This window comes from Schistocerca nitens, chromosome 1, assembly GCF_023898315.1.
Source record: "Schistocerca nitens isolate TAMUIC-IGC-003100 chromosome 1, iqSchNite1.1, whole genome shotgun sequence".
Lineage (NCBI taxonomy): Eukaryota > Metazoa > Arthropoda > Insecta > Orthoptera > Acrididae > Schistocerca > Schistocerca nitens.
The window spans coordinates 607965903-607984554 of record NC_064614.1 but is presented as its reverse complement, the minus strand read 5'-3'; the positions used below and the strand labels follow the sequence as shown (position 1 = coordinate 607984554).

Here is an 18652-nt window from a genome sequence, read left to right as displayed (position 1 = left end):
AGCATTTGGAGAGCTAACAAAATTGCCCACAGGAAAGCAACAGTGAGAAGGATAGAGAGAGGAGAATGATATAGATAGATGGAGAAGAAATCTGTTGAAAAGGTTGTAGGAAGGAGGGGGCATAGAGAAAGCGAAAGCAGAGAATGTGACACAGTCGTAAGAATATTAATGGGGAGGGAGTAATGTAAAACTAATTAGGAAAAGAGAGAAGTTTAATTATGAAAGTAAAAGGGTTATAATTACATTGAAATTAACTGACACTAGAAGTGAAAATTTATGATGAACATTGTCTAATATTTCATTCATTTCTGCTCCCATTCAGTTGTCTTTTACTTAATTTAATCTTTAGGATTCCCTTTACTGTTGGTGTCCCTTCTCATTTCAGTTTCTGTAATTGCTTGTACTTACATATTTTCTGTTTCTATCTTTTCATTTCTTTAATGAGATAAATTTGGAATTTTCATTTTTCCATTATCATTCCTGCTACTTTATTCACTAACTCTGATTCATTATCTTCCATTTCTCTCCAGCATGATAATATCACATCACCAAAGTGAGGTGGGGAAGTGGATGAGATACTATATTTACATTCAGAAGTAGCAGGTTTAATTTTCCACTCCTGCCTTCTGCTCTCATCCTTTCCTAATTGAAGCATATAACCTATCAGGTGTTAGGACATGAAACCCTAGTTTCCTTTTCTCCTTTCATTACATAAAAATGTTAACCGCTCCAGTTCACATACAGCAACAAAACAGAGTACATGTTTTGTCCTGTCACTTTTTCAGCTTTTGATACAGAATTGGGTGATTCTGAGTTCAAATAAAATTTAATGTCATGAAAGTGTTGTATGCACTTCTTATGGGGCATGGCTATAAAATAACAGGACTACTGCTGTAAAACACTTTATTTCAAACACATACATATTTATTTATTTATTTATTGTCACCGTCAATATACTCCCCTCCTTTATCCCTACAATGTACCATGCAAATTTTCCATTGATTGAAACAGTACTGGAAGTCTTCCTCTGTGAGCTACTTGATGGCACATGCCAGTTTTTCTTTCCCTGCTTCAGTGGACTGAAATGTTATTCCATTTAGGGCAGATGTAACCTTTGGGAATAGATAAAAGTCACATGGTGCTAGGTCAGGTGAAAGAGATGGGCTGTCTAATACTGGGATGCTGTACTCTGCTAGAAACCTCTAACTATACAATGCAGTATGAGCAAGTGTGTTGTCTTGGTAAGAGTCCATGACTTGTTCTTCCATAATTAAAGTCCTTTTTTCCTTATTTTCTCATGGAGTTGAGCAAGAACCTCAAAATAGTAATGTTGATTAATAGCTTGACCTTCAGGAACTCGGTGTAGTTACACAATACCTTGAATATTGAATTTAGATTTGCTCTTTCAGTCTTTCTTTGCTCTCAGTGAAGCCAGGCCCCTCTAGTGCATGTATTGACACTTATTTTATTGATCATAAGTGAAAAACCAAGCTTGCCACACGTTATCTCTCTTTCCAAGAAATTAGGATCATTTTCAGTGGTAATCAAAGTGTCAGTACAAACATTTTCATTAGCTCCTTTTTGTCCAATCTTGACAATTTTCTCATGGTAAATTGGCTATGTAAAATTTTCCTTATGCATTCTTTGTCAATTCCTACTGTTTTAGCAATCAATCAAATACTCAGCTGATGGTCAGCTTGATCAGATTACCTACTTTTGAGATATTTGCATCTGTTTCTGTTGTTGAAGGGTGTCCTGGGTGTGAGTCTCCTTCAGCGTCTTCTTGGCCACATTAGAAATGCTTGACCCACTCAAAAACCTGCATACAGGATAAACAGTCTTTGCCATACACTTCTTTTAGCAAACAATAGGTTTTAGTGGCAGTTTTTCCAAATTTCATGTGAAACTTCATGAGAATTTGTTGCTCTATTATTAACTTATCATTTTTCTGACAAAACAAAATAATAAGACGGCCCCGGCCACACTGATTTATTTACAGACACCAAAGACACTACATTCAACTGAGAAGGCCTCACAGCTATTGGTCATTCATCTTTGGCACATTTGTACTTCTGTGAAAGAATCAGTCCTATTATTTTATAGCCACACTTCACATGATTCCATCCACAAGGCAATCAGTTTTCCAGGAAACATATTTTCAAATGGATAAAAAATTCTACGAACAATTACATAATAATTTATTGTTTGAATACAGACTGTTCTCAACCAATTACTGAGCTATATTAAAAAAAAAAGAAAAAAGAAAAAAAGAAAAAATGTATAGCATTTACCCAGCAACAAAACCTAGGGATCAATGACCTTGCTGTTTGGTCCCCTCCCCCAAATCAACCAACCAGCCAGAACCTAGGAGTTACACAGACTTTTACTGTCTTGAGTTGAAGAAGTGATAATGTTTTGGAAGAAAACTATAGTTATGACTCAGGCCTCAACAATGTACAAGTTGAAACTTTGTATAATGGGTGTAGGGATCTCATTTGAAAGTATGCCTCAAGATGATATGTATCCTCTCCATGCATCCCTTTTCACCATATCAATTAAGTCTCTGTGAAAACTTGCAAATGCTTTTGCTTTTGGATGCTTGTATTTCTGTAAAGTCAAAACCAGTTTTGTTTTTCCTTAATTTTTAGGAACTAAAGTAATGTTGGAGCTTCTCATTATATTGTTAATATTCTCTTAAACAAACAAAACACTTAACACTGTGATCTATCTGATGAAGTAACAGTTTACAAAACATGAAAACACCACATATTTAGATGTACTGTAATTGTCATAAAATGCAAGGAATTTATAGCAATGCTAGGGCTTTACTCAGAGAAAATCTTTACTTTATTTTCTGTTAACTACTAACAAAATATGCCACCTTAGGAAGATATAACTGCAGAATTTGCATGTGTTAGTGCTAATTTTCTGATTTAAAGTTGCAATAAAAATTATTTTGTTTCATTAGTTTTGGATTATGCATGGCAATGTGCATCATTAGCTGCAACTGTACTAACCTATGCTGCATAACCATGTTTTGTGTACTTTCTTAGTTTTCACGTTTTCTTGAGAAGGCAATGAGTATTCTGTCAATGAGTGTTCTGTCTCATGAGACCTAGTACCAAATATCTGGATTAACATTTTAGACCATGATTTTGCATCTTTTTGTATGAGTGCTAAGAGGGACAGCAGAACTTTTAAGTTGCCTCTGCTTCCAAAAAGTATCTTTTTATTAATCAGATGAAGTTTTTGAGATTAAGTTTTTGAGAAAAGTATCTGATCATAGGTTTGAAATTTTGTTTATACTAAGTATACTAGGGACAGTCAAGTTTAAGGTGTGTGAAAGTTCTGGCTGATAATAGTCAAAATTTATTATCATTGTTCATGACAGGAAATATAACCATTTATCACAGAAGTTTGAGTGTAAAATGGAGTTTGCGCCTGAAGGTAAAACTAAACTTGAATACTTAACAGATGTATGCAGATGCAAATAAAAAAGAGAGAAAAGAATTCAAAATTGTAAAATATGTTCAGCACCAGGTTTCACTTTAGACATTCTACATTGTACGTGTTGTGCTATATGTTACAACATTATATTCTCTCATTCATCTGATTAGGCCACTTCATCTGAGCTTCACTTATGAAAATAAAGCTGTCGTTATTATCTTTGGCTGTGTATAATTCTGATTTTGAGTCAGTAATGGGCACCATCAGCTTAACATAGAGTATCATTTATTTATCATCAGCACAATATATAGAATCTACTTTTTAATAATATTTTTCCATGAGTTTTCTGTCAGTAATTTGCTGTTATGCAGTTTCCACTGTGTTCTGTATCTGCAGTATCTTCTGTTGTGTGCACTGTGGAATTACAGTGTTAAATTTTATGTAAGAACAAAATTAAGTTTACAAAGTTAGCATTTTTCAGCAAATAATGCTCATTCATACTACAGTAAATACTACAGGAAACTAAAAGACTCCAAAAGGACAGTTTTCACTTACTTATTCCAACAATTCAGTAACTGCCTTGGACTGCATGTAAATGTTATACTACTTTCTAGATAGGTGATGCATATGCAACGTATCTGTCTACAGTTCCTCCTGCTCCAGCCCCATCTCGAGGACCTCCACAGAGGCCAGCCAGTGTACAGCCAGCTACAGGTACATAGTCAATATTTACTGTCAAATATTTTTTCCAGACCTCCATGTAAAGGTAGCAGTGTGGAAAGTATCGTGACAAGTGCGATGAAAGCAATTATTTGTAATTATGTAAGATATTTTATAAAGTAACCTGAAGTTTACTTAACATAAATCTGCTTTGTATTGGATAGTGAAAATATACTTGCTTTTAAATAACTGATCGTATAAGTAAAGTCAACCATTCATCTTATAGACAGACAGTTCATTGTTGACCTTTGTAGCACAGTCTCTGAATTTCACAGTCTGTCTGGTGCATGTGTGTGTGTGTGTGTGTGTTTGTGTGTGTGTGTGTGTGTGTGTGTGTGTGTGTGTGTTTATGACTGACCTCCCCCAACTCTCTGTGGGGAGATGCAAACTCAACAAGAGAAAATGTACCACATAACATGCCAGCCGATATTATTATTGTACCAGTTCTATTTGTTGTGTGCAATTTAGGATTCTGTTGTACATTTAATGTTGATATTTGTGTTGGTGATGGCAATTTTGCCTTTTTGATGCTTGATATTGATAATGTAAAAGAAGCTCGACACATATTAGACTAAAAATGAGAATGATTGGGTCGCATATACAGTATATTAACTTTATGAGTGAGAGTCAGAAGCTGTGGTTGTGGCAGTATGAACATGCACCAGCACTGCCAGTTGTTCAGAGACAGAGAATATGGAATGAAATAGGGACAAAATGTAAGCAGACAACATCTGCCACACTGTTTAAAAATTTATCATGTGCCTGTCTACTTAGGTGTTCACCAGTCTCTTGTAACAAACTGTTAGTCACAGCTTAGGAGTTGGTTTCAGAATGAAACCTGCTTGCTAAGTGTAATACATACCACATCATATGCATCACTGCAGAGTGGAAATTTTGCTCTGAAGAAAAGATAAGATGTTAAAGTGTTGCAGTTGAACAATATTCATTAGAAGAATGAAAGGGAACAGGGATAAGAGTAATTATAAAGGGCCCTTGCCTTTTTCAGTGACTGATGAAGTACACTGTAAACATAACATGTCACTAATTCTCTCATTTGCTAGCAAAAAAATGGTAATGATTTTGGTTTTTTAATGGCTGATCCACAGAGTAAGACCTCATGAGTGATAGAGAGATAATAGCATGAGCTTCATCACTTTAATTTTTGAGGAGAGAATCATCATATTCCTCAGTCGTGTGATAAAGACCAGCATATCTCTGTGCTTTTCAAAGAATATGTACTCTTGTTTGTGTGACCCCTGAGATAGTTTTTATGGTTTTGGAACATGAAGTTATTTATTGTTTATTATGAGATAATTTACCAGTAGACAAACTACAGCAAAAAGTCATTTACACTTACTCGTAGGCAGCAACTGCCTGCTGTCAACTACTAGCCATTTAATTTGAGGCAGTAGCTTTGTTGGAGAGTGAGCATGCCCAGCATTGTGATGGATGGAATTGTTGGGTAACTCATACAAATGGATTGTCATCAGATGTTGCACATGTCATCAGAGTGATAGATAAGTGCAGGATCAACAGGAAGTTTGGTATCAGTGCTTTTGATAGCAGACTGGTTGTTGATGTTTGATGAATGAACATTCCATAGGTTCAGATTCTTTATTAGCAGTTGACCATGTGTTGTGGAATAGACTTTACATTAATGATATGATACAGTAGCAACTACTATATTGATTAATGTTCACATTACATGCATAAATCATTTACCCTATCTTTACTGGTTGCACCAAATTGTAATTGTAATCTTAAATTTCATTTTTACACTAATCGTATTCAAGAATTCTCTTAAATTGTAGAGTGGGTTGTTTATTAACCTGTTATACAACTTACTTTTAAAATGATTGGCAGGTGTACTGAATTCTGACTGTGGGAGTTTATTAAAAAGTTGCAAATAGTTCACTCTGTGAGAGTTGTGTGCTGTTTTGTGCAAGCACTGGGCTTTTCAATTTAGCAAAAACTGCTGCCACCAAAGACAGCAGCTGTGGGTAATAAAGTGACAATGACAGTATTTGCCTTTCACTGTAACAGATTGTAAGAGAAGAGGCCACAGTCCAGTAAATCTGTCATGAGTTCATCTCTTAGTAACAACCAATGAATAGCTGAACCATCTGGAAGAAGATCCTTAATATGAGGTACAGATGCCACCACTCCACATATGTGACTCTGCTTCCCACCTGTCACAAGGCACAGAGGTTAGCACTGAAGTGATAACACCACCACTGAATATATGAAACATGGGAAAAAGTCACCTGGTCTGGTGGGTTGTGGGAACAAGTACATCATAATCCACATGTTATGATGCACCCACCTTGACAACAGCATACTATTCAGGCAGGTAGTGGAGGTATTCCTGTGCTGGGAATTTTTAAGTGGGATGAAATGAGGTCGGCTCATATGTCAGCCATTGTCTCTTACCAGTAAACAATTCTGGAAGCTACTTGCGATTTGTACCACCAACAAGTCAATGAATCACTCCATCAGTCTGAAATTGTGTAAGAACTCTCTGAAAAACACTCACTGAACATGAGTGTAGTGCCCCTCTGCCCCAGCCCCCACACCCCTTCCTCCCCAAGGTCATCTGATCTCATTCCAATGAAGCACATTTTTTCCCTCTCCTGTGCAAAACTCTTCACCCCAGAGTAGTACTTGCACCCTACTACTCAATTATTTGCTAGCTGTAGTACAATCTTTGTCTTTCCTTACAAATTTTGCCATCTAAATCTCCTCCAAGTGCTGTGGAAATTATTCCCTGATGTCTGAACGTGTCCTGTTATCCTGTTCTGTCATCTTGTCAGCAGTTTATGTTCCTTTCTTTGGAGATCCTATGGAGGACTTCCTCAATTCTTATCAGTTCCTAATTTTCAGCATCCTTCTGTAGCACAACATCTCAAACAGCAATTCTCTTCTGTTCTGGAGTTCCCTTAGTCTATGATTCACTACTATACAATTCTGTGCTCAAAATGTATTTTCTCAAAAATTTCTTCCTCAAACTGAGGCCTACCTTCGATTCTAGTAGACTCTTTTTGGCCAGGAGTGCCCTATTTGCCTGTACTACTCTGTTTTTATGTTCTTCATCCATCATGTGTTATTTTGCTTCCAAGGTAACATAATTCCTTTACTCTGTCTACTCTGTGGTATCCAATTTTGATGTTAATTATCACCTAGTCTCATTTATATGACTCCACATAACTTTTGTCTTGCTTTGATTTACTCTCAATCCACAATGTGTGCTCATTAGACTGCTCATTCCATTCAGCAAGTCTGCAGTTCCTATTCTTTTTCACTGAGGATAGCAATATCATCAGTGATATCATTGATATCCTTTCACCAACTCTTAAACCTGTCTTTTACTTCTGTCATTGCTTGTTTGATGTACAAATTGAGAAGTCTGAGTACTTCATTCTTTGTCTTCCATTCTTATTATTCCCTCTTGTTCCTTGTACATTTGTATATTACCTGTCTTTCCATATTGCTTATTCCTATTTTTCTCACACTTTTAAACATCTTGCACCCTTTTACATTGTTGAACACTTTTTCTAGGTTAACAAATCCAATGAATGTGTCTTGATTTTTCTTAATTATCAAGCATAGCAGCAGAACTGACTCTCTGGTGACTTTATCTTTCTTAAAACCAAAGTGAGAAACATTTAGCAGCTCCTGGATTTTCTTGTCCATTCTTCTGTATATTACTGTTGTCAATAACTTGGATACATGAGACATTACACTGACTGTACAATAGTTCTTATACTTACCAGCCCTTGCTGTCTTCAGGATTGTGTGCATGATATTTTCCTGAAAGTTTGTTGATAGGTTTATAATTTTATAGTAATTTTGTTGCCAGTTCTCCTGATGATTTTAGAAATTTTAAAGGAATGTTGTCTATCTGCCCTGTCTTATTGATCACAAATCTTCCAGAGCTCTGTTGATCTTTGACTATAATACTGGATTGCCCATGTCTTCCATATCAGTTCCCATCTCTACCATACCATCAGTCAAATCCTCATTCTCATTAAGGCCTTATACTCTTTCCACTTATCTACTCCCTTCTCTGCATTTAACAATGGAATTGCCATTGCATTCTTGATATTGATACTCTTGCTTTTTATTTCACCAAAGTTTGTTTCAGCTTTCCTATACATTGCATCTGTCTTTCTGATGACCATTTCTTTTTCAATATCTTCACATTTTTCCTACATCCATTTTGCCTTGCCTTCCCTGCACTTCCTATTTATATCATTCCTAAATAACTTACATTGCTGCTTTCACAGGTGACTCTGCATCTGATTGGGTAGGATAAGATTGGAACATGCTGGGCAGGTGAATTGCGCAGTTTATGCTCTTGGATTTTTGTTGGGGCATGATCATGATGGTAAAGGATTGTTAGTGAGAGTGGAATAGCATAGCAATGGATCAGGATGTTCTGTAGTTAGTTTTGGTGGAGGAATACCACTTTAAAAGGACTGGAGAAGGATTGTGAGTAGGTTGTCCCTACTTTCTGATTGAGATAATAGGCAGTTGAAGCCCTTGCGAAAGTCGTGATTCATTTGCTCCAGTCTGGGATTATATTGGGCGATTGGGGGCTGGAGGGGGGGGGGGGGTGCTCCTTTGCAGCCAGTTCTTGGGAATGGTGGGAGAATTAGGGATGTGTGATAATGTGGTGAGGAATATCTGTTTGCAGACTAGTTTTGGGGGATATCGCCTGTCCATGAAGGCCCTTGTGACACCTTCAGAATAGTGGACAAGGAAATTTTGGTCACTGCAGATATGCTGTCTACAAATAACCAGGATATGATGATGATGAAGTCCCATACTCCTTGACAAAGCATAGGGGAATGATGCAGAAGACACGCACCGCCGTACTAGGCAAGGGCCTAGTGGAGGTGGTTAGCCGTTTCTTTCCTACGACTGTAATCGGGATGAATGATGATAATGAAGATGACACAACAACACCCAGTCATCTTGAGGCAGGGAAAATCCCTGACCCCACCAGGAATTGAACCTGGGATCCCGTGCTTGGGAAGCGAGAATGCTACCGCGAAACCATGAGCTGTGAACAACCAGGATGTATGGGAGTGAATTTTTGGTGTGAAGGTGATGACAGCTGTCAAATTGCAGGTACTGTTGGTGGCTGGTGGGCTTGATATAAGCAGATTTGGAACTATGGATGGGGCAATCACAGAGATGAAGGTCAGTATCCAGGAAGGTGACAAATTGGCTGAGGAGACCAGGTGAAGCAAATGGGGAAAAAGGCATTGAGCCTTTGGAGGAATGAGTGTGCAGTGTCTTAGCCCTGGGACTAGATCATGAAGTGGAATTAACATGAACCAGCAAGGGGTTTGGGGTTTTGGGATCCTAGGAAGTTTTCTTCCAGGTGACCCATAAGCAGTTTGGCATAGGAAGGTGCCATGCAAGTGTTCATGGCTGAGCCACAGATTTGTTTACATATCTTTCCCTCACAGGAGAAGTAGTTGTGTATGAGGATATAACTGGTTAGATGTGTGAGAAATGGGGTAGTGGGTTTGGAGTTGGAAGGACATTGTGAGGTAGTGCTTGATGGCAGCTGGGCCATTGGAATGTGGAACATTGATGTATAGGGAGATGGCATCCGCTGTGATGAGTATGGATCTAAGTAGAAACAGGATGGTTTGTATCTTTAATATGCGATACTCAGCAGATGAATATAGGCAAGATAAACTGGTAATTGAGCTGGATGCAACTTGATGCATATCCGTCATATTTCTATGAAGGACATCATTTTAGTGTTATATTCTTATTGATCTAAAAATTATTGTCTACATCTACATCTACATTCATACTCCACAAGCCATCTGACGGTGTGTGGCAGAGGGTACTTAGAGAACCTCTATCGGTTCTCCCTTCTATTCCAGTCTTATATTGTTCATGGAAAGAAAGATTGTCGGTATGCGTCTGTGTGGTCTCCAATCTCTCTGATTTTATCCTCATGATCTCTTCGCAAGATATACAAAGGAGGGAGCAATATACTGCTTGACTTCTTGGTGAAGGTATGTTCTCGAAACTTCAAGAAAAGCCCGTACTGAGCTACGGAGTGTCTCTCTTGCAGAGTCTTCCACTGGAGTTTATCTATCATCTCCATAATGCTTTTGTGATTACTAAATGATCCCGTAACGAAGCACACTGCTCTCCGTTGGATCTTCTCTATCTCTTCTATCAACCCTATCTGGTGTGGATCCCACACCAGTGAGCATTATTCAAGCAGTGGGTGAACAAGTGTACTGTAACCTACTTCCTTTGTTTTCGGATTGCATCTCCTTAGGATTCCTCCAATGACTCTCAGTCTGACATCCACTTTACCGATGATTAATTTTATATGGTCATTCCATTTTAAATCACTCCTAATGCCTACTCCAGATAATTTATGGAATTAACTGCTTCCAGGTGCTGACCTGCAATATTGTAGCTAAATGATAAAGGATCTTTCTTTCTATGTATTCGCAGCACATTACACTTGTCTACATTGACACTCAATTGCCATTCTGTGCACCATGCGTCAATTCATTGTACATCCTCCTGCATTTCAGTACAATTTTCCATTGTTACAACCTCTCGATATACTACAGCATCATCCACAAAAAGCCTCGGTGAACTTCTGATGTTATCCACAAGGTCATTTATGTATAATGTGAATAGCAACAGTCCTATGACACTCCCCTGTGGCACACCTGAAATCACTCTTACTTCAGAAGACTTCTCACCATTGAGAATGACATGCTGCATTCTGTTATCTAGGAGCTCTTCAATACAATCACACAATTGATCTGATAGTCCAAATGCTCTTAATTTGTTCATTAAGTGACTGTGGGGAACTGTATCAAATGCCTTGTGGAAGTCAAGAAACATGGCATCTACCTGGGAACTTGTGTCTGTGGCCCTCTGAGTCTCGTGGACGAATAGCGTGAGCTGGGTTTCACACAACCGTCTTTTTTGAAACCCATGCCAATTCCTACAGTGCAAAGTAAGTTTTTGACATATTTCCCATTCTCAAACTACATGGATTGCAAATGTACATCAATGAATAAACCACAATTCACATTTTAACCAAATGTGAATCTAATATAAACAAAAAAAAATTGAAAAAAGAAGAATCTAGAAATTTTAGATAATTACCATATATTTAGATTAGACAGGAAATTGGAAGAAACAGGATATGAAATGACTGTCACTGAACTGTGGTGGGTGGTTATGTAGGTCAGGTCTTGCATTTGGGAGGTTTTGCACCTGGGTTGTGCACTAATGAATGACTTGTGCAGAGCAAGGTTGATAGCTGGATTGTGATAGGGATAAACGTATTGTATAGGTTGTCTGAGTGAAGGAATACTGCTTTGGGTGATAAGGATAGAATTCTGGATAAGCCATTCCCCATTTTACACAAGATATATTCAGAAACAAGTTGAAGGCTGTGGTTGAGCATTTCAAGGGCCTAGTGATATTAATAATCGGAGGAGGGTACTGATTCACAGTGGCTATGAGTTGGTATTGTGACAGGGAGGGATTAGTAGTGCAAATATTTTTCCAGACTATATGAGCAGAATATTTTCTGTCTATAAAGGCTCTGACAAGTTAATAACATCTCTCTGCTGTTGTATGTTTCTATGGGCAATGTATCAATCAGTCACATATGAGTGTTCGGCATTCCTCATTTTGGTAGATTGTTCACATCTTGACTACAGGTAGTTCAGTAAGATGTTTTAGAGCATATAGAAAAAGTGAATGCACCTGCTAAATTGCTCTCCTGAGAAATATTAGTTGATTGCTTTCAGTTAACAAGATAAACATGTATGGAGAATTATCCAGTGACCTACCAACACATTCATTCAATGTAAAAGAACTGTTCCAATTTATCTTAAAAGAAAGAAAGCCTGTCAAAAGACTTTCCTAAAAGTACTGTCTACATTTTTAATGAACTCAGGGGTTAGTAAGCATGCTGTCAACACAGGAATGCAGAGCAGGTGTTGGCAGAATAGGTCTTCAAGGGAAAAATTCAATATTATATCCCAAATAGCACAACTGCCAACAGAAGGTTTTGACTGTGAGAGTGCCTACCTGACCGTAAAAGGTGCGTTGAATATGGGTTTATGACATCCATAAACCAATGCATATCTGACATAAAGACTATTCTTGGCAAGCATTGGAATACAGGAATTATTTATTATCAGGCACTTGTAGCATACTAGTATATCCCAAAAAGAATCAAACTGGCTTGTACTTATTTTTTATTAATTTTATATTTTGTTCCCTGATAGTGCCTTTCAGATCTAATGATTTGCAAGTTATAATTCTCCTGATGATTTTGTATCAGCAATTCCCAAATCAAACTGACTCCCAAAAAAATCAGGAATAGTGTGTGGCAGAGAGACAAGAAAATTCACTTTACTGATACACTTAAAAACCTTAGACAAGTTAATAATGGGCGTGTAAGAATCAGCACTGAAAACATTGGTGAACAAAAATGTTTCAAGGAAGGGAGAGTGATACACATTAGTCATATAATAAACTAACCAAAACTTTTTTGAGGAGAAGAACAATGAAGAAGAGGGAAAAATGTGGAGAAAAAAATCAAATGAATTCTAGTAACAGATTAAATTTATTACCTACGTAAGTGCTGTACAACCACTGCATATGGACATGTGTAGCATTATGAATCCAGCTGCAAGTATGTAACTGGGATGATGTGCATGTTCCTAAATTCATATCTCAGCTTGTGAAAGTATTCGTGTTTTCAATGTTGTTATGTATATGGTTATAATAGAGGGAAACATTCCACGTAGGAAAAATATATCTAAAAACAAAGATGATGTGACTTACCAAATGAAAGTGCTGGCAGGTCAACAGACACACAAACAAACACAAACATACACACAAAATTCAAGCTTTCGCAACAAACTGTTGCCTCATCAGGAAAGAGGGAAGGAGAGGGAAAGACGAAAGGATGTGGGTTTTAAGGGAGAGGGTAAGGAGTCATTTCAATCCCGGGAGCGGAAAGACTTACCTTAGGGGGAAAAAAGGACGGGTATACACTCGCACACACACATATCCATCCACACATATACAGACACAAGCAGAAATATTTAAAGAGATGTCTGTATATGTGTGGATGGATATGTGTGTGTGTGTGAGTGTATACCCGTCCTTTTTTCCCCCTAAGGTAAGTCTTTCCGCTCCTGGGATTGGAATGACTCCTTACCCTCTCCCTTAAAACCCACATCCTTTCGTCTTTCCCTCTCCTTCCCTCTTTCCTGATGAGGCAACAGTTTGTTGCGAAAGCTTGAATTTTGTGTGTGTGTTTGTGTTTGTTTGTGTGTCTATCGACCTGCCAGCGCTTTCGTCCGGTAAGTCACATCATCTTTGTTTATATATATATATATATATATATATATATATATATATATATATGTGTGTGTGTGTGTGTGTGTGTGTGTGTGTGTGTGTGTGTGTGTGTGTGTGTGTGTACTAATAATCTTTGGGAGTTGTCTTTCACAGGTCATCGTAATTTTGTTCTTTGGTTTGGCAGTTGTGTACAATGGCTGTCTGTGATGTAAAGAAGTGTGTTTTTGTTTTACACAGACAGTATTGGGGTATTGTGATGCTTTTGTGGTTTTTCAAATAAATGTTTCACTTCAAAATGCCATTGGGCATTTTGTCAACACAGCTGTTCATGATTTCAAAAGTACTGAAGTATATATTTTAAAATGTAGTAAGTTACCTGTTATAGAATATTTTCAGCTGCTTACTATAAGATAGGTAGAGCTTCTTTTTTTCATGGCAGCTGTAGCTCTGCTGCATGTTTGGTGTCTGTGGAGGAATATAGCCAATTCCTTCTGATAGGCTGTAGTTAAGCAGGTATCATATCATCAAGCAGAGTCCTGAAATAAACTCAGTGGTAGGTGTTGGTCTGTGGCAACAGGTATGTTGTACATTGTTTAGGATGGATGTAATTACGCACCACTGTTTAATCATCAATGCTGATTTTGCCACAGATTAAGAAATTAATGTCTTTAATCTTAATTTGCCTTAAAATAAAATAAAATGATTATCTTTTATAAATACCAGAGATACTATAAATTTCATCTGTGTGCTTCTGCAGAATCTCCTCAGCCATATATTCCACCATCTGAGCAACAAGTTCAGGAGCCTAAGAAATATACTGGAGGTTGTATTCCTTCTCGTTCATTTAGGATGCTGCAGGCAATGACAGCACCCGAGAACTGTGGTAAGTAAAGTAAATTAAAACAATTAGTTTATATGTAAGTCTGCAGGGAATATGATACAGCCTAACAATGTGGATCTTCAATTAATTTATGATGCAAGTGTTTATGACAAATAAAATTTCTTATTATCTCTATAATCATTTTGAGTAATGTAAATAGTGTGCACTTAAGGCATTGAGTGATCAAAAGATATGTAAACAAGACTGACAATGATGCTGAACTTTCAGGCACAGTCATTATTTGAACCTAAGTAACATAGGCTCAGCAACATCTTCGGTACTGTTTGTGTCCCTGCAACTCAAATGTTCAAATGTGTGTGAAATCTTATGGGACTTTAACTGCTAAGGTCATCAGTCCCTAAGCTTACACACTACTTAACCTAAATTATCCTAAGGACAAACACACACATCCATACCCGAGGGAGGACTTGAACCTCCGCCGGGACCAGCCGCACAGTCCGTAACTGTAGCACCTTAGACCGCTCGGCTAATCCCGCGCAGCTCCCTGCAACTGCTTAGTGCCTTGATTATATGTTGGGTAATTATGTTTACTCCTTTCATTACTTGTATCCCAACCAGGACCTTGCAGTGTCATATTATAATCATCTTAAATTCACTGAAAGTGTCAAGACACTACTTTGCTACCAATAACGCATTTTTTTCTTGAGATACTGTTGCTTAAAATAGTTTTATATGGAAGAAAGCCTCGAGTTCCTATTTTAAAATAAAACAGTTTTACATATAGCTTAAAGAAAACGATTTCTCTCAGTCTCTATACTCATATTTTTGTATTTCTGTTCACATCTGTCTCATGGGAATTAATTATCTTAAAATAATGAGAAGTTACAACTTAATAAAGAAAGATTTCCATAAAGAAAGAACTCCTGTTACTAGTAATACATGGTTCATTAAAGAAAATTAGTGGATGCCACAAACTAAATTTAGTTCATAATTCATCTTTCTCATTATCAATCATTTTTAACAGCAGTTCTTATGTTTGTCACATACCTATGTTTTTTAGTACACATTCCACCACAACCAGGCCCAGTTTGTGAAGCCAGAGCACCACACTGAAATATATATTGTCCATTTTGTATAAAAAAGTTACCTTTAAATTGAATTCCGATGTAACTCTGCTTGATGTTCTATCATTCAGGTTTTCCAATTGTAATATCAGTTGTTTCCAGACACAGAAACTGAAGCAGTATGAGAAGATGAGACAAAGGTGTCAATGTCTTTTGAAACAAATGTGTTTCTATAAATTTTTAGTGCTGCTGCTTGTTGTTGTACAGTATTTGTTACAGATACCTCTTTTATGATGGATGACCAAATGGACTTACTTCCTAACACAATAATTCTGGATGCTATGCTATGAAACTGAACCCCAATATTCACCCATTATGCAGAATTCTCTATTTCAAAGTAGTAACATACTGACTTCAGAAGACTAACACTTTTCTCAATATCTGTGCACATAACCCACTCACGTATCCATACCTGATCCTGTTTCTCCACTGAATTTATTCATTAGATACTTAACTATATTGTTGTTCTATGGTTCCCAGGTATCTTCTATTTCTCTTAATGTTTTTCCAAATGGCAAGAAATGTAATTACATTTATTATATCATTTGTTGATGAGAATAAGAGGAGAACCAGAGATTACAGTGGGTGTAAATGAAAAAAAAGTCTAACTTGGTTGAGTGGAAAAGGAATTGACCATCATGTTGTTAGAGAAGCCATTCCAATATTCACCTCAGCTTATTTCAGGAAAAATGTAGGGAACAAAAAGAAGAGTTGTCACAAAGGATTTAAAATATACTCCTCCCATGTATCAGGTCACTGTCCCTCCACTGTGCCACCTTGCCCAGTTGTGATACATTTTTTATATGTGTAAAGCTGAAAGTGTGTTATGAACTGAAGTACTGTGGTATTCTTCAAGTAGTTTGGCCTGTATATGGAATTTATGGTTCACTTCCAGCCTCTGTGCTCATGTTGAAGGAACTTCCTAATCCACTTGGGGATCTCTCCTCACTTCAATTCAGTAGTATGAGATATCCAGTTTAAAACTTGTGCTTTGGTCCAGGATATTTCAGTCCACAGAGATTTACCAAGTTCATTTGTTTTTGTCATATTCTTAATACAAATAGAAAATTTTGTAGTGATCTTGTTATGATTTCTTTTAACAACTCAAGTTTTTAAAGTTTCCTTTTTTAATTAATTATTGACTTGTCTTTTTGATTATGTATCACTTGTTTTATATCCCACAATTTTTGTGCTCTTTCATTGCAAATATCAGCATTTTTTATATTTGTTTCTTATTCAGATTAGAAAGCTATCTACATGTAAATAATTGAGGTTCTTCTTTCTCATTAGCTTAGCAGCATAGTGTCATTACTATGTGCCAGCAGTTGTTCTATGTTCTGTTTTGTGATATGTCATAGGGATCTTTTGAGCCTACTGTGAAATCATTAACAGTATGTGAAAATGGAAATATTTCCACCTTACAGTTTCATTGCTTTTCAGTACCTTTTCGCCTTTTTTTGAACTTAGACTTTCTGCTGTGCATTATTTTTCAGATATGTAAAATTTTAGAAAGAACTAAGTGTGTATGGTGAACTATTGGTTTTTATTCCCTTGAAAAACTTGAGATTCGTAGGTAGGTTTCCTCATCTGACACAAATCCTCATTCTTTTTTTGTATCTTAAAATGAATACATCTACATCTACATAAATACTCCACTAGCCACCAAGTGGTGTGTGGCGGAGGGCACAATTTGTGCCAAAGTCATATTTCAGCCCCCCTGTTCCACTCGCAGATCGCACAAAGGAAAAACAACTATCTGAATGCCTCAGTATGAGCTCTAATTTCCCTTATCTTTGAATGGTGATCATTGCACGATTTGAAAGTTGGTGGTAATAATATGTGCTCTACATCCTCAGCAAAGATCGGATTTCAGAATTTAGTGAGCAGTCTCCACTGTTTAGTGCGTCATCTATCTCCAAGTGTGTCCCACTACAAACTTTCTATGAGATTTGTAATGCTCTCGTGATGGCTAAATGTACCAGTTGTGAATCTTGTCACTCTTCTTTGGACCTTCTCAATCTCTTGAATCAGAACCAACTGGTCAGGGTCCCATGCAGACAAACAATACTCTAAGACTCGATGAACCAACATATTGTAAGCAATTTCCTTTGTTGAAGGACTGCATCACTTCTGGATTCTACCAATAAACTGCAATCTAGACTTCGCCTTTCCCGTTACTTGTGTAATTTGATCATTCCATTTGAGATCATTTCGAATAGTCACACTCATATACTTGATGGATGTTACTGCTTCCAAAGACTGGGCGTTTATTTTGTACTCGTACATTAATGGGGATTTTTGCTTTGTTAGATGCAGTAGGTTACACTTAATAATATTGAGAGATAATTGCCAGTCATTACACCAAGCATCCAAATGACATCAGTAAATATAATAAATCTATCTTTTCATCATTGGCTTTTATTCCTTTTGTATTCTCCTTCACAACCTGAATAGCTTCCTCAAAGAAACAATATGGGAATGTGAGACATCCATGTCTAACTCCTTTTCTAAAATTTGCCTTTTTCTGTATATTATTGATGTTTGTTTTTGTGCTTTGGTTCTGATACAGTTAGTTAATTTTTCTTCTGTCCTTCCAGACAAGTCTTATTTTTTCATAGCCCTAATGAGTAACTCCCAGTTTACATTGTCAAAAGCTTTTTCTAAGTCGGTGAAGGTTACATACGTTCTTCTATTAATATCCATCCTTCTCTCCAATAGCAAAATCAAACAATGGGAACTACAGGCTGAAATATCAACAATCTAAGAAAAAGATAGATTGGTACTTACCATAAAGATGACACATTAAGTTGCAGACAGGCACAACTAAAAGATGTTTACACATTAACTTTCAACTAAAGTCTTTGTCAGAAAAGGAAACATACACTCATTCATTCACACAAGCACGTACATCTTAAACACAAATTACTAGCAGCTCGACCAGAATGGTGCAAGGTCAAAATTGGTTCTCTTGCACCTCTGCCTTCTCTAAATCCAAATTGCTCTTCTCCAATATACTTACCTACCTTTCCTTTTTTTGTGCTTTCAACTATATTAATGATGGTGTTCTGTAACTGGTGCAGTCAACTGCATTTTCTATTTTAGGTGTGGTAATGGTTACGTGTTGTCTGGAGTCTTCTGG

General features: G+C 37.1%; 1 protein-coding gene across 1 annotated transcript in view; it reads left to right on the top strand.

Moving 5' to 3' along the window:
* Positions 1-18652, top strand: part of LOC126256894 (uncharacterized) — a 758813-nt gene that overhangs the window by 696719 nt on the left and 43442 nt on the right. Inside the window, exons 12-13 of the mRNA XM_049955519.1 lie at positions 4096-4161; positions 14306-14431. Coding sequence (XP_049811476.1) covers positions 4096-4161; positions 14306-14431 — 192 coding nt within the window. The remainder of the gene's footprint in view (positions 1-4095; positions 4162-14305; positions 14432-18652) is intronic.